This window comes from Salvia hispanica, chromosome 1, assembly GCF_029641045.1.
Source record: "Salvia hispanica isolate PSC_SH4W2 chromosome 1, Shi_PSC_v1, whole genome shotgun sequence".
Taxonomy (NCBI): Eukaryota; Viridiplantae; Streptophyta; class Magnoliopsida; order Lamiales; family Lamiaceae; genus Salvia; species Salvia hispanica.
In genome coordinates, this window is record NC_142692.1 from 39,357,534 (window position 1) to 39,380,034 (window position 22,501).

General features: G+C 38.4%; 4 protein-coding genes across 8 annotated transcripts; 2 read left to right on the plus strand and 2 right to left on the minus strand.

Annotated features, from left to right (window-relative positions):
- Window positions 1–854: 854 nt before the first annotated feature.
- On the plus strand, window positions 855–7,591 carry LOC125219080 (transcriptional corepressor SEUSS-like). 2 transcript variants are annotated; one of them, XM_048120945.2, is made up of 11 exons: window positions 855–1,211; window positions 1,675–2,289; window positions 2,474–3,156; window positions 3,253–3,372; window positions 3,623–3,671; window positions 3,902–4,116; window positions 4,208–4,276; window positions 4,375–4,472; window positions 5,372–5,465; window positions 5,800–5,869; window positions 6,140–7,591. In XM_048120945.2, the coding sequence occupies exons 2-11, from the start codon at window positions 2,040–2,042 to the stop codon at window positions 7,096–7,098; spliced, it is 2,607 nt and encodes an 868-aa protein (XP_047976902.1). In that variant the 5' UTR covers window positions 855–1,211; window positions 1,675–2,039; the 3' UTR covers window positions 7,099–7,591. The 2 variants fall into 2 exon arrangements, 1 of the variants encoding a protein (XP_047976902.1); XR_016134643.1 differs by lacking the exons at window positions 855–1,211; window positions 1,675–2,289; window positions 2,474–3,156; ... (1 more) ...; window positions 3,623–3,671; window positions 3,902–4,116 and having other exon boundaries at window positions 4,190–4,276; window positions 6,140–7,269; window positions 7,351–7,591.
- Window positions 7,592–8,298: 707 nt separating this feature from the next.
- LOC125222605 (scarecrow-like protein 1) lies at window positions 8,299–11,265 on the minus strand. Of its 4 annotated transcripts, XR_016134644.1 has the most exons (4): window positions 11,155–11,265; window positions 10,788–10,850; window positions 8,441–10,217; window positions 8,299–8,361 (listed from the first exon to the last, which is right to left on the minus strand). XR_016134644.1 is itself a non-coding variant. In XM_048125310.2 (3 exons), exon 3 carries the CDS (start codon window positions 10,109–10,111, stop codon window positions 8,537–8,539), a length of 1,575 nt encoding a protein of 524 aa, XP_047981267.1. In that variant the 5' UTR covers window positions 10,112–10,217; window positions 10,788–10,850; window positions 11,155–11,265; the 3' UTR covers window positions 8,299–8,536. The 4 variants fall into 4 exon arrangements, 3 of the variants coding, with proteins under 3 accessions (XP_047981267.1, XP_088919231.1, XP_088919232.1); XM_048125310.2 differs by having other exon boundaries at window positions 8,299–10,217; XM_089063105.1 differs by lacking the exon at window positions 11,155–11,265 and adding an exon at window positions 11,002–11,068 and having other exon boundaries at window positions 8,299–10,217.
- A 6,026-nt stretch (window positions 11,266–17,291) lies between these two features.
- Window positions 17,292–18,577, plus strand: LOC125220718 (uncharacterized). The gene has a single exon (XM_048122867.2). The coding sequence runs from the start codon at window positions 17,362–17,364 to the stop codon at window positions 18,364–18,366; it is 1,005 nt and encodes a 334-aa protein (XP_047978824.2). The 5' UTR covers window positions 17,292–17,361; the 3' UTR covers window positions 18,367–18,577.
- Window positions 18,578–19,192: 615 nt separating this feature from the next.
- On the minus strand, window positions 19,193–21,865 carry LOC125222992 (uncharacterized). Its single transcript, XM_048125931.2, has 5 exons — window positions 21,664–21,865; window positions 21,420–21,479; window positions 21,077–21,121; window positions 19,704–19,801; window positions 19,193–19,535 (listed from the first exon to the last, which is right to left on the minus strand). The coding sequence occupies exons 2-5, from the start codon at window positions 21,471–21,473 to the stop codon at window positions 19,448–19,450; spliced, it is 285 nt and encodes a 94-aa protein (XP_047981888.1). The 5' UTR covers window positions 21,474–21,479; window positions 21,664–21,865; the 3' UTR covers window positions 19,193–19,447.
- Window positions 21,866–22,501: the final 636 nt, after the last annotated feature.

The following is a 22,501-nucleotide window of genomic DNA, read 5'->3' on the forward strand; positions in this document are numbered from 1 at the left end:
TAATTAGGTGTTTTATTATTAATTTATATTATGAATGCAATTATATGTGTGTATAAAACACTAAAAAGAAAGAAGAAAGGAAGATAAAATACTAAAAAGAAAGAAGAAAATGAAGAAGAAAAAAGAAAAAGAAAAAAGGATAAACTAAAGGAGAAAAAAAGAAATAAGAAAGGAAGATAAAATACTAAAAAGAAAGAAGAAAATGAAGAAGAAAAAAGAAAAAGAAAAAAAGGATAAACTAAAGGAGAAAAAAAGAAATAAGAAAGGAAGAAAAAAAATCATATATTTGGTTCTATTCATTTAAAATTTCCAAAAATATTCTCCATAACAAACAATCACATGTTTGGTACCTAGGGTTATTTTTATCATGTGGTACAAAAACAATATAATATAAAAATTAGGTATAATTTATGTGCGAAAGTGAAAGATCAAGTATAATTCCCTCTTAATTATAAAACACTAGTCACGGTCATAATCTGATTTATTTTAGACGGTAAATTGATCACTTTCTATTTTTAGTAAATTTCTCATTCTAATATATAATATCATTCTCTACCAATATATATAGAAATAAAAACTTTATTAAACAATCACGCTTATAAATATAGCTTTCCACAATAGTATGCAATTCGCGCCCACATCCAATAAAAATGTAGTGGCATCTCTGTAAATTAATCCAATTACCAGGCCAAAGAGGTAATCACGCAAATACCGGTGAGCTGTCTTCGCTAATAATGATGATGCATGCAATCATTAGACACATACATACAGCATCATGAAATCATGGCCATTGATACCCATACATCCATACCATAGGGCATAAGCTAGGAAGAGGATTTGACTTCGTTTAGAGAGAGAATGGAAAAGAGAGAGAAAAAATCCAATCCAATCAAATGGAATTTTGACGTCCGCAATAAAACCCATCCAAACTCAGCTCTCTGTTCATCTCTCTCTCTAAAAAGTGAGCTCAAATCAACTGTCTGCTTCTCTCTCTAGTTCGCTGAAAGATTTGGGGACGACTTTTTTCGATACACGCACTGTAGAAACTGGAAACGCACAAGTTGTGTGCGCTTGACTTTGGGGGTTTCGTTTGAAGGAGGAAGCTGAATTTATCCATATTGATGCTCGAAAGAGCTGGAAAGGGAACATATTGTGTGTTTTAGCTTCAATTACGAGGATTTAACTGATTGCGAGCTGGAATCATTGCTTATGTGAGTGTGTGAACTGTTTGCTTGTGTGATTCGCATTCGTGTCAGTAATCGAGTTTTAACGGTGTGTGTGTGTGAGTGCCTTGCGCCCTGTCGCGGTGTGTGTCGTGTTTGGAGTTTTGAACCCTAGGTAATATCGCTTCGTTTTTGGCTTTAGATCGTGTGTTGTTTGTCTTTTTCTATGGAAGTTAGGGCTCGATCGATTTTTTGCTGTCAATTCGTTTATTGTACGCTAAATTTTGTTAATTTCTGAGATTGTAGTTTTCTGCTGTTAGTAATTTGTTTGTTGATGCATTTAATTTAATTATCCTTTTTCGCTTAAGTAAGTATATATACTTATCATTTACACTTGTCATTCTTGTGTCTAAAAAAATTGTTTGATAGGATTTTGCTTATACTTCCTGAATTTGGCATTGCTCTATGTGCTTATGCAGTAGAAGAATCTGATTCGACTTTTCATGTGCAGAGATTAACCGGATAGCTGGCAAAAGACTGCAATTTGGATAGAAGAGGAGCCAGAAGTTAGGATGCTCACCAGTAAAGCAAGCTTCTTTGGTTTCGATGATTTTGATTATCGACGTGGATTTTGCATAGAATACTCCCAGAACCTCATTTGTGAGGCTTATCCTGTTGCTTTTGCTCGAAAAGAACACCCAAGAGCTTTTTCTAATGATTGGTTGTGTGTTTAAACTGTGGTCAAATTGTACCATATTTTCACTAGGTTATAGTTCTGTTTGCATTGATGGAAGTTCAGTTTCTGGATTAATTGATGTGATTTAGGTGTAGGAGTACTAAGGCTATTGTTAGGATAGACTGCTGGTTTCTGCAAACATGGTGCCACAGGGGCCTCCCCCTCCGCATGGTGGAGCGCAGCCGGTTCCGCCGTCATTGTTAAGATCAAATTCCTCGTTGTTGGGTGGGCAAGGAGGTGGGATGCCCTCCCAGAATGCATTTCCTTCTCTAGTGTCACCGCGCAATCAGTTCAACAACATGAATATGCTCGGGAATGTTCCCAACGTTTCTTCTCTGCTTCACCAGTCATTTGGAAATGGAGGCTCAAGTTCTGGTTTATCTGGTCCAGGTAGCTTTCGACGGGCACTTGTTGGTAGTCCCAAATCTGTCACTTCCTGGCAATGAAAATTGGATGGGATTCAACACTCCTTTTTTCTCATTATTATGATTATTATGGTTATTAGTATAACATATTACTATCACAATTTACTATAATTATTAATATTATTATAATATCTCAACTACTATTGCAGCCAATCCAAACTCATCTGGTCACGGACAAGGACAGCAACAATTCTCAAACCCTTCCAGCAGCCAAATGTTGCCAGAACAGCAACAAGCTCAACATCTTGATCCACAAAATTTTCAACATAACCAGCAGCAGTTACAACAGTTTTCTGTGCCCAATTCGCAACAGCATCAGCAACAACAGCAGCAGCATCAGCAATTTCAGGCAATGCGTGCAGGCCTAGGAGGTGCGGGACATGTTAAGCTAGAGCCACAAACGACCAATGAGCAGGCCTCACAGCAACAACTGCAAGCTTTGAGGACTCTGAGTTCAGTGAAGATGGAACCTCAGCAGTTACAAAGTATGAGAAGCTTAGGGACTGTCAAGATGGAACCCCAACAATCAGATCCTTTATTTTTACATCATCAACAGCAACAACAGCAGCAGCAGCAGCAGCAACAGCTCCTCCTTTCCCGACAGTCCTCTCAGGCTGCTGCTGCCGCGCAGATTTTGCATCAACAGAGGATTATGCAAATTCAGCAGCAGCAGCAGCTGTTAAAAGCTATGCCTCAACAAAGATCTACATTACAACAACAGTTTCAACCACAGAACATGCCTGTTAGGTCCCCTGTAAAACCTGTCTATGAGCCTGGAATGTGTGCTCGGAGGCTGACACATTACATGTATCAGCAACAACACAGACCTGAAGTAAGATGTTTCTGCTGATTTTTTTTGCCTAAAGTCTCCATTTCAATGCCTAAAATAAGTTTTCATTTGATGATTTGGCATGACATTATTTTGTAGGACAACAGCATTGAGTTCTGGAGGAAATTTGTAGCTGAATATTTTGCACCCAATGCCAAGAAAAAGTGGTGTGTTTCAATGTATGGACCTGGTCGCCAAACTACTGGAGTTTTCCCTCAGGTGTGTTGGTTTTACTGGTCTAATGATGAATTTTACCTGTGCCTAGGCTATTTGAGTCCAACTTGTGACATTGTTGGTTCTTTGAACACTGTCACTAGGATTGATGAATAACAAAACTTTTTTCTGAACTCAAACATCAGCTAATCTCTTTGAATTATTTATAAAATTACTTGACTGTAGCTTCTCAGCTTCTACAGCCATTGGTAATCTATTATTTTGAAGTGATATGCCCCTATCTTTTTACATGCAGGATGTTTGGCATTGTGAAATTTGCAACCGCAAGCCTGGTCGTGGATTTGGTGCGTACATGTCTAGGTTCTGCAACATTATTTATTGGATGGTTTCCAATGTGATAAATTGGTCTGCCCAGTCATCTCTGGGTTTTGTTTTGAAGAATCTATTTATGAATGTCATTTTCACCCTCACCTACTTTCCATAAGTTTGGGAGGGCATTATTATTGAGATGTAAAACATATAGGAAAGAATTAGTATGATATCTAACTACAAAATTTTGGTTTTCTACTACCAGAGGCAACTGTTGAGGTTTTGCCCCGACTATTCAAAATAAAATATGAAAGTGGAACTATAGAAGAACTGCTGTATGTTGATATGCCGCGAGAGTATCAGAATCCTGCAGGGCAAATTGTTCTGGACTATGCGAAAGCTATACAAGAGAGTGTATTTGAGCAACTTCGTGTTGTTCGTGATGGTCAGCTACGAATTGTATTCTCTCCCGATCTCAAGGTTAGATAAATGCTTCCGATCTTGCATTTTTTTCTTTTGATTTGTGGAGTATATCGGAAATCACATTTTTTTCTGCTAATAATTTTGTCAGATATGCTCCTGGGAATTTTGTGCTCGGCGTCATGAAGAGCTCATCCCAAGAAGGTTGCTGATTCCTCAGGTTGACTTGTTGTCATTTATTAAAAAAATTCTAAATACAGTTTATATATCTGGATTTGTAAAATGTGCCATTCCTAACTTAATATATTTGAACTGCAGGTTAGCCAACTTGGCACTGCTGCCCAAAAGTACCAGGCTGCTACTCAAAATGCGTCAACTAGTGCCTCTTTTTCGGAGCTACAAAATAATTGCAACATGTGAGTTTGTGATACATTACTTATGAGGATCTTTTAAATGCAAATCATTTATCTATTTTCTTGACAAATACGGAGTAATATTTACTCCATCTATTTATAAGGTATACGTGATGGTAGCTGGTTTCATTATTCAGGCTATCTGTTTTTACTTAAGTTGCTATGCTAATTTTTTCCAGAATTATTCCAGACCTCAAACAAAAGCTCATGTTTGGACATCTTTTTCTTGCTAACTTCCAATGGTTATGATAAAGCCTTAGGATGAAGTGGTAGATAAGAACTATGTGCTCATGTGGGAAAGATGAAGTTGTGTTGACCATCTAGTCATATAGAACCATGATAAAATGGGATAGAATTTGCTAAAATAGGAATTGATTACTATTTGTCAGTAATTGAAACGTCTGATTTTCGTGTGATGCGGATATAGTTGCTCAAATTAAACTGGCAATAGTTTTGGTAATTACTAGAGAAGCTCATGTAAATGGTCAAGGTCTGGGATATGGCAGTCCAACAATGTTTCTCATTGGACATGTGTAGTTGATTTTCATTTCTCCATCAGTCACCAATGGAGCTTTAGAAGTGTGGAAGCGAGAAAAATTCACCAATTGACCATTAGTCTAATGCAATCAATCAAGTCTAAAACAAGGGTTACAAACTTCTATGTTGACATCCTTATCTAAAAATCCAATGCTGATCGAGCTAAATTTTCATATAATTGCCCATCAAATTTTGTATCAACAATTTTGTCCACATCAAAGAAATTATAACTTGTGGTTATGAGAAAGACATTATACTATTTTATTGTGAAATACTGCTAATATAGTGCTTGGGGATCTGCTTCATCTATATTGTAGTGGAGTATATAAATGTGTTATCAATCAACCTGCAATTTTTCCTTTTAGGTTTGTTTCTTCTGCACGTCAGCTTGCCAAAGCTCTGGAAGTTCCATTAGTAAATGATTTGGGATATACGAAGAGATATGTGCGATGCTTGCAGGTAATATGCCTTTTTTCAACAAATCCTTTCCAGTTTCAGTGTTAAAATAGATGTTGAGTTTAACTCTAATTACTTAGCACACTTGCAAGAATGCTAGTGGCCATCAACACCCTATATCTGTTAGTTGTTAGGAGCAAACTAAAGATTCTCCCGTGATTGAAAATTATAACTATATCTGCTAGAGGCAATAGTAAGTTGCATGTCTTATGATTGAAGAGGTAGAAGTTCAGTTGAGCCGCTTTAAATTCTGTGTTTCCTTAAGGCTTGCTATTTGCTAAAGCTGCTGCTGTATACTTCCCGTTATCGATGTTTTATGTTCACTTCAACATTGCAGATATCAGAAGTGGTCAATAGCATGAAGGATCTTATTGACTATAGCCGTGAAACTGGTGCAGGTCCTATGGGTAAGCTTATCTTATAGTACTAAGATTCTTATCATCTAGGAAGCTTGTAAGTGAATCATACAACGTAAGCTTGATTTCATAACCTGGTGGGTTTCCTATAATTCATCTTGTTTGCTCGAATGATTCTTTTCATGATGACTGTTCTCATTAAGTCAGTATAACTTAGAAGCATGAAATTCGATGATATGTAAGAGTATCCCCAGTCTACTTGTGGATTCCAAGCTGTTTTTTTACCCATTCATATGTAATATTGTTATATTATCTCTACAGAGAGTCTGGCGAAGTTTCCTCGAAGAACAAATCATTCACCTGGATTTCAAGGACAACAACATCCACAGCCTGACAGTCAGCTACAACAGCAACAGCAGCAAACAGGTCAAAACTCAAACAACGATAGTTCTGCTGCGGCTGCTGCTACACAACTTGCTTCTGCTGCTAGTACTCCTGGTGTTAATAATCCTGCGAACTCAGCTACCGCTACGGCATCTACCAGTACAATTGTCGGCCTTCTTCATCAAAATTCAATGAATTCTCGGCAGCAAAATCTAATGTCCAGTATTAACAGCCCTTACGGTGGTAATAGTGTTCAAATGCCATCTCCTGGATCTTCAAACACCATGCCACAGTCTCAACCACCTCTATCCCCTTTCCATTCCTCGACACCGCCATCATCGAATAATCAACAACTGGCTTCACATGGTCCATTATCGGGTGGTCATGTGAATTCTGCGAGTTCGCCAAATATTTCAATGCCACAACCTACTCTTTCTGGTGATGTAGATGCAAATGATTCACAGAGTTCCGTCCAAAAAATTATACACGACATGATGATGTCTTCTCAGCTTGGTGGTGGTGGTATGTCAGGCTTGGGGATGATGGGTGGTGATGTGAAAAATGTGAATGGAATGTTCTCAACAGGCAGCAATGGCAGTGTTAGTGGGGGCAATATACTCATAGGAACTGGAGTAGCTAATGGTAACCCTGGTACTGGTGTTTCAGGGTTTGGGAGTATGGGCAACGGAATCGGCCAATCTGCCATGGTAAGTGGGATCCGAGCAGCGCTTGCTAATAACTCCCTTTCCATGAATGGGAGAGTAGCCATGGCGATGGCACGAGAGCAGGGCATGAATTCACAACAGCAGGATATGAGCAACCAACTGCTTGCCGGTGGTCTTGGTGCAGTTAATGGTTTCAATAACCTTCAATTTGACTGGAAAGCATCTCCTTGACTAGTCTTACATAATTTTGTGGCACTGGACTAACGGCTGTTTGTGCAGCGTAGAGGAGTGAGTTCGTTGGTTGGGGATCGGATATCCGTATAGTGAGAAAAGAAGAGAAATGGTTTGTGAGTGTGCATCCCTCCCTCCATGTTGTTGTACTAATCTCAAAGAAAGCAAATGGTAAAGACATAGGTTTTCTTGATTGAATGATACATGTGATTCCCAGCGTTTTCTCGACTAACAGTTTCGGGGCAAAAACAGCTGGAGTGGCGCATGGCCACCGGAACGTGCTTGTATTGCCATCTCAACATTTGAGGCGTCTGCCAAACCCCGGTGCGGTTGCAGTTCTTCCCCTTAGCTCCCACACCCTTTCCCCAATATGTGAGTGTATATAGTTTTGGATTGCCTTGAAGCCAAGTTTTATTGTAGAATTTTCTTATACTTGTTCTGCTCAGAATTTGTTTACAGTAGTTTTATTCCCATTATAATCATCTTTCACTCAGCCATACTTATACTAATCTCTGCTATTATTGGGGGCTTTTATTCTTTTTTTAGTTGAGCTAGTTGGTTGAACCTAAAGACTCTTGAACTAGGAGTAAAAAATCAGTGGTTTAGATATAATACGTGGCGGTGTTATATGGTTTGTCCTACCATTAATTATTGATTTATTTTGATTTTGCAACTAAACCAATTGATGGCACATAGTAGTAGATAATGAACGATATCGATTATATTAAATCGAAGAATTACATTTGTTTAATTATAGTGTATATTCAAGACGGAATGAGACCGAAGAAGAAGACGAGAAAGGAGAAACAAAAGAGTGAAGATAGTAGTATAACGAATGAATTTAATTTAGTACAAGATGTGATTTCGTTGCCTATAATGTGACGTTGTTTATTTGACACCCGACAGTGCCAACTGCCACGTAAATATTTACTCTATGTCAATGCCAAAAACATGATTTATTGCATAATTTGATAATTAGAACAAAATAATAAAGCTAACATGCAAGATTAAAATTTGATGTAAATTTAAGATTTTACATACGTACTTGATCTACTATGAACTTGAAATCTCATTTCAAATGGGACTAGACATAATAACATATAACTCGAACTTTCGTTCAATTGATTGAATGAAAAACCGTCTTATTATTTGACCCAAATAGTGATTCAGTTGTATTTAAACACAAAAACACAGTCGATATAAAAATACGAGATGAAACACTATTTACAATAATATTACATTGAAATAAAAAGCAATACATAGGTAGTTAAAAAGCAACACATAGTTAGTCATTACACATCATAAAGTCATAAACCTAAGTAACTAACTAACTAATACATAGGTAGTTAAAAAGCAACACATAGTTAGTCATTACACATCATAAAGTCATAAACCTAAGTAACTAACTAACTAACTAACTAACCAACCAAACAACCATTTATCTCCATGCTGAACTGACTATTAATGTCTTCTCCTCCCATCCAAAATGCAGCGCTCCTTTCTCCTCATTCACCTTATACCTATCCGAGTACTGCTGTATGAGTTTCTCGATCTCGCCCCGCACGTCCCGACTAATCCCGCACGCGGTGAACCCGGCCATGGTCATCCTCGACCTCCACTTCCCGGCCACCTCGTACCGCTCTATCCTCTCCTCCCCCTCACACGCCACCACGTTGATGATGTCGCGGGCGAGGCAGTGCTTCTCGACATTCATCCGGTCCTGGCTGTCCCTGGCCAGAGTCGCGTCGAGAGACTCGAACACGGCGGAGTAGTAACTGTAAGCTTCCGCGAACCTCTGCGGGAAGGGGGAGGTGTTCGTGTTCACGTCCTGCTCGACGACGGTCACGAGCTTCGGTTTCAAGCCCTTGATCATCCGGAGAAGCTGGTCGCGGAGGTTCACGGTCGACACGCTCTCGTCGGGGAGGTGGTGGAGCAGGAAGGCGAAGTTCACGACGAGCGCCTCGCCGGGCCGGCAGCCGAGCGCGGAAGGCGAAACCAGAGCGGTTTCCGCGGGTACGGCTTTGAACTCGAAGGAGAGTTTCAGCTGTTTAGCAAGAAGCTCGAGCCTCTGCCCGATGATTGCTAGGCCCCCGACCGGGCGTTGAACCGATTCCGGGTCGTCGACTCCGGTCAGCCGCACGTGCGGACGGTCACCGGGAGTTTTCGCAAGCGTTTGCAGCAGAGTGTAGTACTGACTTCCTTGGTTCACATCAAAATCCACAATGTGAACTCTTTTTTCACCTCTAAACGCCTCGAGAATCGAACCGTTTGCCGCCATGAAACCGAAGCGAAAGCACGGACACACCTCGAAAAGGACCTGCATAGCCGAGAGGCGGTCGGATGACGGGGCCTCTTTGCATTTCAGTGCCCGGTATAGGCCTTTCCCCGACATTGCCATCCGAGCGACGAGAGCTTCAACCAAGTAAGCTGCAATTCGCTCCGAAGGGTCTCCCTGGATCGAGACGTGCTGCCTGAGAACATTGATCATGCTCGATGCTCGCTTGAAATCTCCGCTATGGACGACAGCAGCACACTCGAGAAGCATATGCTTAAGAGACAGCGGACCGGAGATCACCATATCCTTACTGCTCGTTGTGCTGCTGAGATTAGAATCAGAGGACGAAGATTCCTTTGGCGAGTCGAAACAATCACTATCAATTTCCATGGCGGCACCATTATCATCAAGAAGCGCCTTCTCGAGTTCTTGAAGCTTCAACCTCAACTTATCTTCATCATAATCCACATCACGGGGACTTTCCAATTCAGAGGCGTAATCAAACTGATACGAGTTGTGCGTTGATTCCACCAACGAGGTGTGCTGAGAAGACGGGGACTGAAATGGATTGCCTATCACATCAGAACTTGATGGTGAGTCGAGGAAATATTTCGGATCGTAACTGTCACTGGTGTACGAGTATAAACTGGATGTTGATAGCCCCGAGCTATCGTTGTCATCTTTCAGTGAGTACAGCTCAGGGCTCCTATACAACGCAGCAGACCCGACCAAAGACATGTTCGATTCCCGATTCAAACTAAAGCAGCAAGAAGCTCGTTGCACAGCGTAAGAAACTAATCTCCTCTCAACAAGGTGCCAGATGTTCCTCCAGATGATATGATTACTGAAGAGGAAGAATATATTAACAGAAGCAAGTAAACACTTTTTGTTAACATGAAAACACATTATCTAACATCTAACCACTGAAATGCTTAATGAAATTTCTTAATTTTGGACTAAAGAAACACAGATAATAATTTTTTTTTTCTTTTTTGGGTCATATACAAAACGTAGTCTCTTTCTATTTCTGGTAAGTTTTTCTCTGTAATGAGGCGAGACCGATTCTCTATTAATAATATAGTAGTAGTACCTTTTTTTCATTTTTTCTCTTCATCTCTCTTTCACTTTACTAATTTTGCATTAAAACTCATGACGTCCAATGCCAAGACTATCGGCATTGGACGAGTCTTGGCATTGGACGGAGAAAGTAACAAATACACAATTTCTGCAATAATTTGCAAGAAAAGGTGTGAAATTTGATACATCTCCCAAATAAAAACTCAAAATTGAACAAGAATCTCCATATAATTGTCAATTAACTTCTTGAAAAGCAAACCTAAACCAAACTCAATCAAAATAGTCAAAAGAATCACAGATTATAAACTAAAAAGGGGGGATCTAATAATCAATTTACCTGTTCACAGAGATAAGGAAGCTCAGATGATCAAATCAGCAGCAATTAAAAATCAGCAAATCCCTAAATTAAAAAAGGAGTTCAGAATTGGATTTGAGGTCTTCACATATATAATAACCTTTCAACAATGAAAAATTCGTGGATTTTGAGGTTTGGTTGGTGGAAAAGCAACAAGCAGACAAATCAAAAAGTCCAAGCAATAATATCAAATTACCAATAATCAAAAGGAGAAAACTTTGTTAAAGAAGCAAGGAGAATTTAGTGATGCGAAGAGTCTGAAGAAATTATTATAATGATGTAAGAATAATAAAATATGATTAGGACATGAAGGGAGAAATCAAAGTCCTCTAGAAGAGGAAGAACTTACCACTATCATTCCTTGGTTTCTCTCTCTTGATAGAAACTTGAGTGATTTTGATGAATTTCTTGGTTTCTTAAGTTTACCCTTTTATTGTTGCTAGTGTTTAGTCTACCAAACTTGGGGTGGCCCCACTTGATCAATCTTGGCCATTGAATTTTCATCCAAATGCTTGCTATGACATAGGCATAATATCATCAATTTGTATAGAAGGATTGATTTATTGAAAATTCATCAATTTTGGTCGAATTTTGAATTTCGGAGTGTTATGGGACTTTCTAAATTTGTTAATGAGGTTTCAAATTTTGCAATTTTGTATTAATAAGATACCATGAATGACTAAATGACATCGTTTTGAGCCTAAGAAATTAAAAAATAAATTCATCTCAATTTTCTCAAAATTTGGTGCATGAAACCATTGAAATTTTTTAGAATTTAGTAATTTATCTTTCAAATTTCAAGAGATGTGAGACAAATCAAAAATGACTTTTTTGTGTGTGTAATTTTATAGACTTTTAACCATTTCTATTTATGTGATACCATATGCCATTAACTTCATTAGAGAGAGTCAAATACATATTAACAAAGCAAAACTTGTAGGATCAAATATAGGGAGTAGTGAATAAGGTTGATATTGTAAAGTAAAAATGATGCTTGAACCAAAAATCGAATTTAATAGAGTTTGGAGATTAGTAGACGATATTCACTTGTCTAAGTACATACTATATGATTTCAAAGTGCGTTTTATTTTATGGAATGTAATTATTATTGAGTGACAAATTGCCAAACTTAATCATTACACATGTTAGCATACAAACAAAATAATGTAATACTAATAATATGGAGTACAAAATTTGATGATTTGGATTTGCATAAAAGTTAACTTTGATGAAAAAACACGTCTTCAGTTTCCGCGTGACAGGAATTTCAAAAACGAGGCATTCTAGAAAAGGATAATATGTAAAGAGAAGACTTGGTCAACTAATTTCCCAAACTTTGTTAGGAGTCAAATGTTAAGACAAAATCATGTTCGTAAAGTAGGTATGTTAGTTTTTTACGGGTCAATATTTTGTAAATACTATTTACATTTAGATTAGAGCTAACAAATAGTGTGGGATGAGTCATTTATTGAGTCGACGTGATAACAATCCAATCCATTAATATTAAACCTGAATACGATTTTAAAAAATCTTCAATTCAAACTCAAACCTGAACACAACATGCACAGAACATGATCTCATTAGCTACACGATTGTATTTGCGTTGATTCAACCAAGCTGACCCGACAACAAAACAACAATGACATGAACTCGACGTGACATGACTCCCACATAATAACAACACGAAACAATTTAGGCATATTGCAGAAGATATATGACTCGATGTCAGTTGGTGGTTGTGTTTGTGGCAGTGATGACAAGCAGCTTAAATTTGCGGAATTGGTGATAAAAGTGAAATGTAATAGATGCGCTATAGATAGTGAGAAAAAAAATCTAACTCTAATAAAGTAAAAAAGAACTTAAAAATAATTAAAATTTCTTATTCATTTCGAGTTGAGTCTGCTTGTCTTGTTATAGTTTATACTATTAGCAACAAATTGGAAAATTGACAATTTTTTGATGATAAAAAGCGTGTTATTTTTGTAGTGAATGTTGTTCACTCCTCACATTCCACCACTAGTGTGAAATGAATATTTTTGTGACAGTATTTAGTTGGGTTTATAATAGTGAAATTACCGATCGAATTCAATCATAGTATGGTTGAACAAAAAATGAAGACTCATAATTTCGTAATAATCAATTCAAGATGCGTTTCTTTCTTATCCAAAATAGAAAAATTGGAAGAAAAAAAACAAAAGAATAATCAGTAGTGGAATTTGTACTGCAAAACAATCAAGTGCGATGTTCACTAAAATCTCTTACCAATTCATTTTCAACATGCACCACCTAACCACATCCAAAATGTGTATATATATTTACAGGGAGCGATCAATTGCTAACTCGTCATTTAATTGCTAACTACAACTAACTTAAGGCCATAGGATTTTAGAAAACGTGTGGTCTACAATTTGTCACGTGTAATTTTCGTTTTTATTAATAAAATCAAAAAAGATAAAAAAAAGACGCCAAATTAGGGTTTTGCATAAAAATGTCAATATAGTGTTTCGAAAATATCAACGCAATACTTTGAGAATATCAACACAATGCTTTAAGAATGTTAACCCATTGCTTATATTGACATTCTACATATATTATATTGACATATTTTATATAGTATGTTGACATTCCTGCTTGTACGAAAAAATGAAAAAATTTCGAATTCTTTTTCAAATTTTGACGTCGGAACATATGCATGTATGATATCGTTGGAATCCTTATGAAATTATCTTTAATTTGATATATGTTATATGAATTTAAAGTTTTGGGATTTCTTTTAAAAGTTAGTTATAACTAAACATGTAGTTAATTGACATTAATACCCCTATTGATATTTATTGGAATTAATTATATGGCTTTATTGACGTTTTTCGTTGATCGTATTGACATTTAGGGATTAATGATCTAAGCCCTTAATTTGAATATCTAATGGATATTATTTAATTGTAGTTAGCAATTAAGTTATGAGTTAGCAATATAACACTCCCCTATATTTATAAATATTAAATAGTGTAAAAAAATTAAAAAATTTGTGACATGACTCGTGGTAGTTAAATGCATTAATGTTAAAATGATAGTGCTTTGATGCTTTATGGATTTTACCTACAAAACGCGTAATTCGATAGGATTATTTCAATAAAATTCCTAAATCAAATAAAGTAAAATACTGAGTCGGATGACAATAATGAGATGCTAATTTCGAGCGTGTGATATTATTGATATTATATTGACAGAGTCTAGCTAGGAAACGAAGCTTCAATTCTTGAATAAACGCCGAACAATAACCTACAACGTGCTTAAGAACTTGCGCTACTCTACCTCCTTTTTTTCGCTTTATTTTGTATCAAGTGTCCATGCTCGATCATGAATTATAAAAGCTGGTAATTGGTAAGAGTATGAATTCTAAGATGTCGTTCACTTGCTTTAACAATATTACAGTACTATAAGATAAATAAAGATTGAATCGTAACAATAAAAAATCGTTTACTTAGAATGATAGTTTATCCACATATAAAAACAATATTTACTAATTTCTCGAATACCTTTAATCTTACAAATCATTGATTGAAGAGCTTTAATTCTTATAAAAAAATAAAGGGTTTGTACAAACTAAAAATTTATAGATGGGATCAATTTTGTTAGATGGAGTTGCTATTATCTTGTCTTGTGAATTTGTGATTACTATATGTGATTTTGTGGGTTTCGATATAGTATATCAAACGTGAAATAGATATAATCTAGAGCTCCAATTATGTTTTATTTATACATTTTAGTATCTTTTCCCACAATAAAATTTGGACTGATACGGCCCAAATAATTTCCTTTTTTTTCCAGCCCGAGCCCATATGGTTGAAGGTTAAAATCTGGTCTGCAGTTCAGCCCATTTCTGTTATGTGCGGCCCAAATCAGCCATCTAATTGTGAAATCAGTTTATAAACTACGGAATAGTTTTTACTACTATAAAATTATGTGTGCCAGAATGATTTTTCATAATTAGGAAAAAAATGGAATAAGAACTTTTAATATGTAACAGAAATCATACTTAGGTTGTCTTCTACGGCGCCCTTCCCGTTCGCCCGTCGGGGACGGGCGACCCGACGGGCGCCATAGTGTGCGGGAAGGGCGCCCACGCCCGTCCCGACTGCCCCTGCGATGAGCTCGCCCCTCCCGTCGACGGGCGAGTGGGACGGGCGCCACTGTGGCGAAGGTCGCCCGTCCCAACTTGGACGTCCGACATTTTTGTTTTTTTGTTTTTTTTTTTTAATGTAATTTTCGTATTTCCCATTCGTATTAGTGACGAATTTTATTTCCGTGAATTTACATTTTATTTTCGTGAATTTAAATTTTAATTGTGAATTAATTTAATTGTGGGAAGGGCGAGTGGGAGGGGCGAGTGGGAAGGGCTAGTGCAGTGGGAAGGGCTAGTGATGTGGCAGTGGAATGGGAGGGGCTAGTGCTGACGTGGCATGGGAAGGGCGCGTGGGAGGGGCGAATGGGAGGGGCGCCGCCGGAGACAACCTTATACTTGCACTTAAAAAAAATATTTAAAAACAACATTATAAGGAGTAGTTAACTTAGGGTGTCTCCTACGGAGCCCTTCCCGTTCGCCCGTCGGGGACGGGCGACCTGACGGGCGCCATAGTGGGCGGGAAGGGCGCCCACGCCCGTCCCGACTGCCCCTGCGATGGGCTCGCCCCTCCCGTCGACGGGCGAGTGGGACGGGCGCCACTGTGGCGAAGGTCGCCCGTCCCACTCGGACGTCCGACTTTTTATTTTTTATTTTTTTTATTTTATTTTTTAAACTCTATAAATAGGGCTCCTCCAACGTCATTTCATTCACACCACTTGTGTTGACAAGTTTCTCTCTCTAACCTCTTTTTTCAATTATCTGTAATGACGAGTAGTCGTGCGGGTGGTAGTGGCGGGGGTGCTAGTGATAGTGATGGCTTTAGCGATGATGAATTGGATCTCGCTGTGCAAGCGGCGATTGATCGACGGATCCGGCAGAGGCAGCAGCGGCGGCAGCAGGCGGCGGCAGCCGTGCCTCGGCCGATCCATCGCCGACGGCATGTACCCCGGGACCACATTGCTGTACATCAGCGGTTGTATGAGGACTACTTTGCTCCAGAGCCGCGTTTTGGGGATGCCTTATTCCGCCGGCGTTTTAGGATGCATCGTCCTCTGTTTATGCATATCGTTGGTGCGTTAGAGAGAAGGTACGAGTTTTTCAGAATCAGGGAGGATGCGGCTGGCAAACCCGGATACACACCAATACAGAAGTGTACGGCCGCAATGAGGCAACTGGCGTACGGAGGCCCAGCCGACATGTTCGACGAGTACCTCCACATTGGGGAGTCTTCAGCCGTCGAGTGTCTGTTGGAGTTTTGCGCGGGCGTTAGAGGGATATACCCAAACTGGCACGTCTTTGTGAAGACGATCAAGCATGCGGTCGGGCCAAAGAAGTCCTACTTTGCGACCCGGCAGGAGGCAGCGCGCAAGGATGTTGAACGCGCATTTGGTGCGCTCCAGAATTGATGGGCGATGGTGAGGGGTCCGGCACGGCAGTGGTATATTCCCAACATCGGAGACATCATGTACGCGTGTATCATTTTGCACAACATGATTGTCGAAAGTGAAGGGGACGAACTGACTCAGTGGACCAGCGAAGATGACACGGGTGCCGGTCCAAGCCACGGCGTGGCCACCGCGAATGTGAACATGGGGTAACCTCATGGAGAGGTTGAGCGGTTGCGCGCATTTGCCGACATGCGGCAAAAAAATGCCCATATTCGACTTCAGGAGGATATCATCGAAGAGGTTTGGACGCGGAGGGGTGGACACTGATGTGGTTGTTTTTTTTTTCTATCTACTATGTAATTTTTTTTTTCGAATGATGTATGTTTTTTTTTTATTGAAATATTCGTATTTCCCGTTCGTATTTGTGTCGAATTTTAATTCCGTGAATTTTAATTTAATTGTGAATTAATTTAATTGTGGGAAGGGCTAGTGGGAGGGGCGAGTGGGAAGGGCTAGTGATGTGGCAGTGGAATGGGAGGGGCTAGTGCTGACGTGGCATGGGAAGGACGAGTGGAAGGGGCGAGTGGGAGGGGCGCCGCCGGAGACACCCTTAGAAACATCATATAGTTATAATCCAATGATTTGAAATGCATTATTTATGTTCATCAACCCCTTAATATATAATGAACCGCTAATGCAAATGAGATACTAATATTTATTAAATTTAAACCCAAAAGAATTCACTTGATCTAGGTCATTTTCTATACATAAAATAAAAACACATAAATAGCATGTTACCTCAAGAAGTGGACTATTATCCTCTCCTCTCTCTCTACAATTCAAATTTCCAAGCCATACACACATTCTTAGAAAACTTTCATAGAAATTTCCAAACTGGCCCCACCCACAAGAGTCAAGTCCACCCCCAACCCATTCAACAATGCAACTTCATAGGTGACTTCAAAATCATATACTGTACTTATAATTCCATTACCTCTCTCTCTCTCTCTCATTTCAAATCAAAATCAAAATCAAAATCACCATGGATATGGAGCAAGAAGAACTCCAATTCCTAGGCCTCTTCGGCATCTACAAAGAAACCTTCAAACTCATCTTCAAGCTAAGAAAAATCCTCTCCCAACTCACCCTCACCCTCATCCTCCCCCTCTCCTTCATCTACCTCGCCCAAGAGCGCGTCTCCGAGCTCCTCTTCTGGAAGATCCGCTTCAACGAGTTCCTCCTCGACGAAGCCCCGCCCGGGACCCTCAAGCACGACCGCCTCTCCGACCTCGTCACCAAGGAATGGGCCGAGTACGCCCTCCTCAAGCTCGCCTACCTCGCCCTCGTCCTCGTCTTCTCCCTCCTCTCCACCTCTGCCGTCGTCTACACCGTCGCCTGCGCCTTCGCAGGCAAAGACGCGACGTTCCGGACCGTCATGCACGTCGTCCCCCGAGTATGGAAGAGGCTCATGGTCACCTTCCTCTGCGCCTTCTTCGCCTTCTTCCTCTACAACCTCGGGTTTGTTATAACCCTGTTCGTGTGGAGCGTCACGATATCGGACTCTGTGGCCGGGGCCGTGGTGTTTATCGTGTTCTTGATCCTCTACGCTGCTGTCTTCGTGTACCTGACGCTGATCTGGCAGCTGGCGAGCGTGGTGACGGTTCTGGAGGACTCTTCCGGGATCGCGGCGATGGTGAAGGGGAAGAGGCTGATGCAGGGGAAGATGATGGTGGCGGCGGCGATATTCTTGAAGCTCAACGTTCTGATCTTCTTCTTGAACATTTTCTTCAAGGTCTTCGTGGTGTACCGAAGCTTTAGGTTCGGGATGGCTCGGAGCTTAGGGTTCGGGGTTCTGTTTCTGGTGGTGTTGTTGGTGACTATTCTCTTTACATTGGTGGTGCAGACTGTTCTCTACCTAGTGTGTAAGTCTTACCACCACGAGAACATCGATAAGTCGACGCTTTCCGACCATCTCGGGGTTTACTTGGGAGATTATGTGCCATTGATGGCCAAGAATGTGCAGATGGAGGACCTTGATCATGTCTGAGATTCATTTTTTGGTTTGATATAAATCAAAATATACATATTTTATATGATAATAAGAGAGGGACATGTTTAGTTGCTCTTGTTTTCTATAGCGATGCAATGAGACATAGTATAAGGAATTTATTGGGATTCATAGAACATAGTGTAATTTAATTGGATGCAATGACCAAGTCATTTCAATGGAGTAGCTGAGATGTCAATTTCTTGTATTCTATATATGTGTATTTGCTTTTATTATTGCACAACTAAGAGCATTTACATAGCTTTGTCAAGTCTGTAAAAATGGAACATGATGGTGGTGGGAGAAATTGGTGAGGACACCAACAAAAGTGTAAGGCTGCCAAACTAAAATTAGTACTACAGAATTATAAAGGATATAAATCAGAGAGCGTTGGAATTAAAATTAAATTACTACACACAAAAAAAAAGGATTGCAAAACTTTGTTGACAAATGAAAGGAACTGCAATTTATGAGTCAATCTATTGAACAAATAAAAGATAGTGAAATTTGGAAATTTGAGGTGACAGGAATTGACCAAGACTAATCAATAAATTGAAAAGTCGCACATAACAGGTAAGAAAAATTATAATTCAGTTAAATAAGGCAATAACGTCTGAATTCTCAGACCTATTCTAACAGTAGTACAGTATTATTTATTTCCAGAATTTCCCTATTTTCTTTGGCTTTTTTTAAGGGCGTTCTTAACTTCTTATGTTGTAAAAAGTATTAAGGATTTGCATAAATAAAAAATAACATAAAACATCTAGTTATCTTTTTTACATGCGTTAAGCTCAAGCTCTGCTAAAAATATAGAATTGCAACCAGGTAACAAATAGGCTCAGTTTGATATCGTCTTTAAGCGTGTTATACATGAGTTATGATTCAGCCTACGTTATTCTACAATATGACGCTATATCAAAGGTAGCATCAAATGCACCTCATATACTGGCAATAACAAGTAAATGAAAACCTTTCCCACATCTCAAAATGTAATCCTTTTCTCACTAAAGATAATAAATGAAACATATGAGCAGATCCCAAAAGGCAGCCTCCAGACTTAAGAGCATAGCACACCTGAGATTCAGCTTCGATCAGTGCTTTTGCTGAATTTTCGCCCAGACAAGTTTTCAGACTCGTATAGCATATGGTTGATCAGTCCTCTTGCCGCACTGTTGTACAAAAAACAGCATAAGCAAGCCTTAATACTCCATAAAGGATGCCAAGAGTAACATGCATTAACAGATCTCATCAAAGAGTCCTAAGCTAGTTACCATAGTGATTCTTGAATGACAATATTATTATATATAGTCCATAGAGAAAGAGAAGACGGGACTCACTCATCCTTCATCTTTTGAATCTTATCTGGATCTGTTTCATGCATGTTCTTCTTGAACTGCTCTCTCACCATAGTAATTAGAAGTTCAGTGTTGAATTTCTGCATTTGAATAGTTAAAGAAAATTGATTAGTCTGCGCTTTTCTTCCTTACTCTGTTTTGATTCAGTTTGTAACCATGATGCAGATATCTATTTGTTTCACTAATTCACTCATTACTTTTCATTTCTCTCTTTGCTACTACAAAATATTTCCACCTACTTTGCAGTTTTTCGAAAGGTCACGACTGAAATACCATTGAATATGAGGCAATCCACTAAGAGTGTAGAACCATACTCTCAAATAATCGAAAATATTAGTACATGAATTTCTGCATTCGAATGGGTAAAAGAAATTGATTAGTCCACGTTCTTTCTTCCTGAATAGGACACGAAGTCAATCATCACCCAAATAGTGATGAACTGTAACAGTAGATTATGTCTGCTTCAGGTTAACAATAAATCATTATATCAGTTGCTTGATTCAGTTTGTAACCGTGATGCAGATTTCTTTTTATTTCTCTCATTGCTACTACAAAATATTTCCACCTACTTCCTGCAGTTTTTCAAAAGGTCGAGACTGAAATACCATGAATAAATGTGGCAATCCACAGTCAACTAGAGTTTAGAACCATCCTTCTCTCAAGTATTAAAATAAATTACATGGATACTTGTCCGTCATGAGCATGCTGTAGCTGCATTGCTGCAAGAATAAGGGTTGGATGATCCTATATTTTGAATGCTCGCGATTAAACTGAGCAGCTTATTGGAAAACTGTGAAATTTTTGTTCCTAATTAGTAATTCCAGCTAAGGGGAATTAAAGACATAGCCGTTAACTCTAGGAAAACCAAGATTCGAGAGGTCGTGGGCTATTTGCTATACTACACTATAACCTAATCCAAACCGATTCACAAACCCCCTTTTGAAGCATTCCAAGTCGGATGCACAAATGTTTATTAATCCACCTCTCTATCGGACTTCTTTAACACATATGCAGATAAATCCATATCTTAATCTTAATTGTAGATAAATCCATGCGGAGAAGTATATAGACATAGTAGAGAAGAGTAGTAGGTGTATTTCATTACTCAACATAGGCCACATATATATAGTACAAGAGACTAAGATATGGATGTTGAGCATCAATTGTATTTGTCAGCTCTTCTGACATAAGAGCTACAATCCCGAAACTCTCACTTTAAAACAAGCATGAAGGATCCCCTTATGTGTCATGCATTGTATAAATACTAGATTTAGAGACAAACCAGTATACCACATCAAACAATCATGCATACTCTTCAAAGCTCATAAAATAAACAATTCCACTATACGAAATACCTTTTGCCCAATATATTTAGCTCGCCTTAGGCATTCGCGATAAAGCTGCATATCAAAAATACAAAATAAGTTGCATAAGACTAACCAAACTGATAATGAACTTCTATTTTAGCTGGATAAGGCTGCAATTGGATAGGGGTCTGAAAAATAATCATAATAATTATCTTCTTTTCATTCCTTCACTTATACAACAACAACAAAAACAACAAACTGTGTTGATTTTGATGTTTCTAATTCATATAAAACTCTGTTTCAGCTTGAAAATCATGAGCAGTATCATAAATATAACGGATGAACAATTAAGAGAGAAAACAGAGACATAATTCAGAAAAAAGAAGGATACCCTAATGGAATTGTTGGCGAGCTCAGGAGGCAATGCTGTTTGCAGAGACGGCATTTTTTTCTGCAAATCACAAAACAATAAGCTGAAAAAAATAATACTAATACAATAATAATAGAATACCGAAGTTTTGGCTGAACAAAACGAATCGAAAACTGCGTTACTAAACCATAAAATTTGGTAAATGAATTCCTCCACAACTTTCAGCTCGAAAAAACAGACATGATGATCTGGATAATCGAATTACCTAATTGCTGGAAGCAATTGAGGGGGTTGCTGTTACAGTTGTAGTAGCGCTTCGCGAGTAGAAGAAAAATCTGCGATTAGGTGTTGAGGTGTGAGTTGCGGCGGCGGATTAGGGTAGCGGAGGTGAAATTGGACGGCGGCGAATCAAGTGGTGAAGGGGTGGCGCCTCCGCAAGGAAACTACCGGCAATAAACAATAAATTGCAAATAATCAAAGATTATAAATTAAATAAAACTTTTTTCCTTGCATTTTATGTTTTTCGATATATCTATTGAGTAATTTTAGTTATTGTTGTGTGACAACACGTAATTGTTAAAAAAAAAAAAAAAAACACGTAATTTTAATCGATTCTATAAATTCAAATTAAATGAAATTTCATGATAAATAGATACTCTGTATTTATTTGATAGAGATTACTAGAAGTGGAAGTGGAATTAGAATTAAAGATTTAATTATATTTTAACTTTAGTTCATAAATTTTTTTAAGTAGTTGTGGTACTTAAATTCAATAATCACAAAAAGTATACTATTGGGTGATTTATAGTCTTAATTTACAAATTTGGTTGAGCTGAATTAGCAGATTTCGTCAAAAGGAGCTTCAAAATAATGGTGGTCAAATTAAAAATAATACTCCAATAGTCTCATTTTGCTATCGTGGAATGTCCATAAAAAAAATTTCATTTTTGAAAATAAAAAAATTTTCTCTTATATTTTATCCACATTTTCTCTCCTCTCTCGTGCACTTTAATTACCTTTTCTTCTTATATTTCTTATTTTATCTTATTTTTTTATTCCCTCTTGTTTTACTAATTTTTTAATATTAAAATTTTTGTCCACAA

Bases quoted from the DNA above. Each gene is read 5' to 3' on its own strand.
- LOC125222605 (XM_048125310.2), bottom strand. From the start codon at position 10,111: ATGTCTTTGGTCGGGTCTGCTGCGTTGTATAGGAGCCCTGAGCTGTAC.
- LOC125219080 (XM_048120945.2), top strand. From the start codon at position 2,040: ATGGTGCCACAGGGGCCTCCCCCTCCGCATGGTGGAGCGCAGCCGGTT. The intron at 4,117-4,207 runs GTTAGATAAATG...TAATTTTGTCAG, and splicing joins TATTCTCTCCCGATCTCAAG to ATATGCTCCTGGGAATTTTG. The intron at 4,277-4,374 runs GTTGACTTGTTG...TTTGAACTGCAG, and splicing joins GAAGGTTGCTGATTCCTCAG to GTTAGCCAACTTGGCACTGC.
- LOC125220718 (XM_048122867.2), top strand. From the start codon at position 17,362: ATGGATATGGAGCAAGAAGAACTCCAATTCCTAGGCCTCTTCGGCATC.
- LOC125222992 (XM_048125931.2), bottom strand. From the start codon at position 21,473: ATGCCGTCTCTGCAAACAGCATTGCCTCCTGAGCTCGCCAACAATTCC. The intron at 19,802-21,076 runs GTATTTCGTATA...ATTCAAATGCAG, and splicing joins CTAAATATATTGGGCAAAAG to AAATTCAACACTGAACTTCT. The intron at 19,536-19,703 runs GTGAGTCCCGTC...TTTGTACAACAG, and splicing joins ATTCAAAAGATGAAGGATGA to TGCGGCAAGAGGACTGATCA.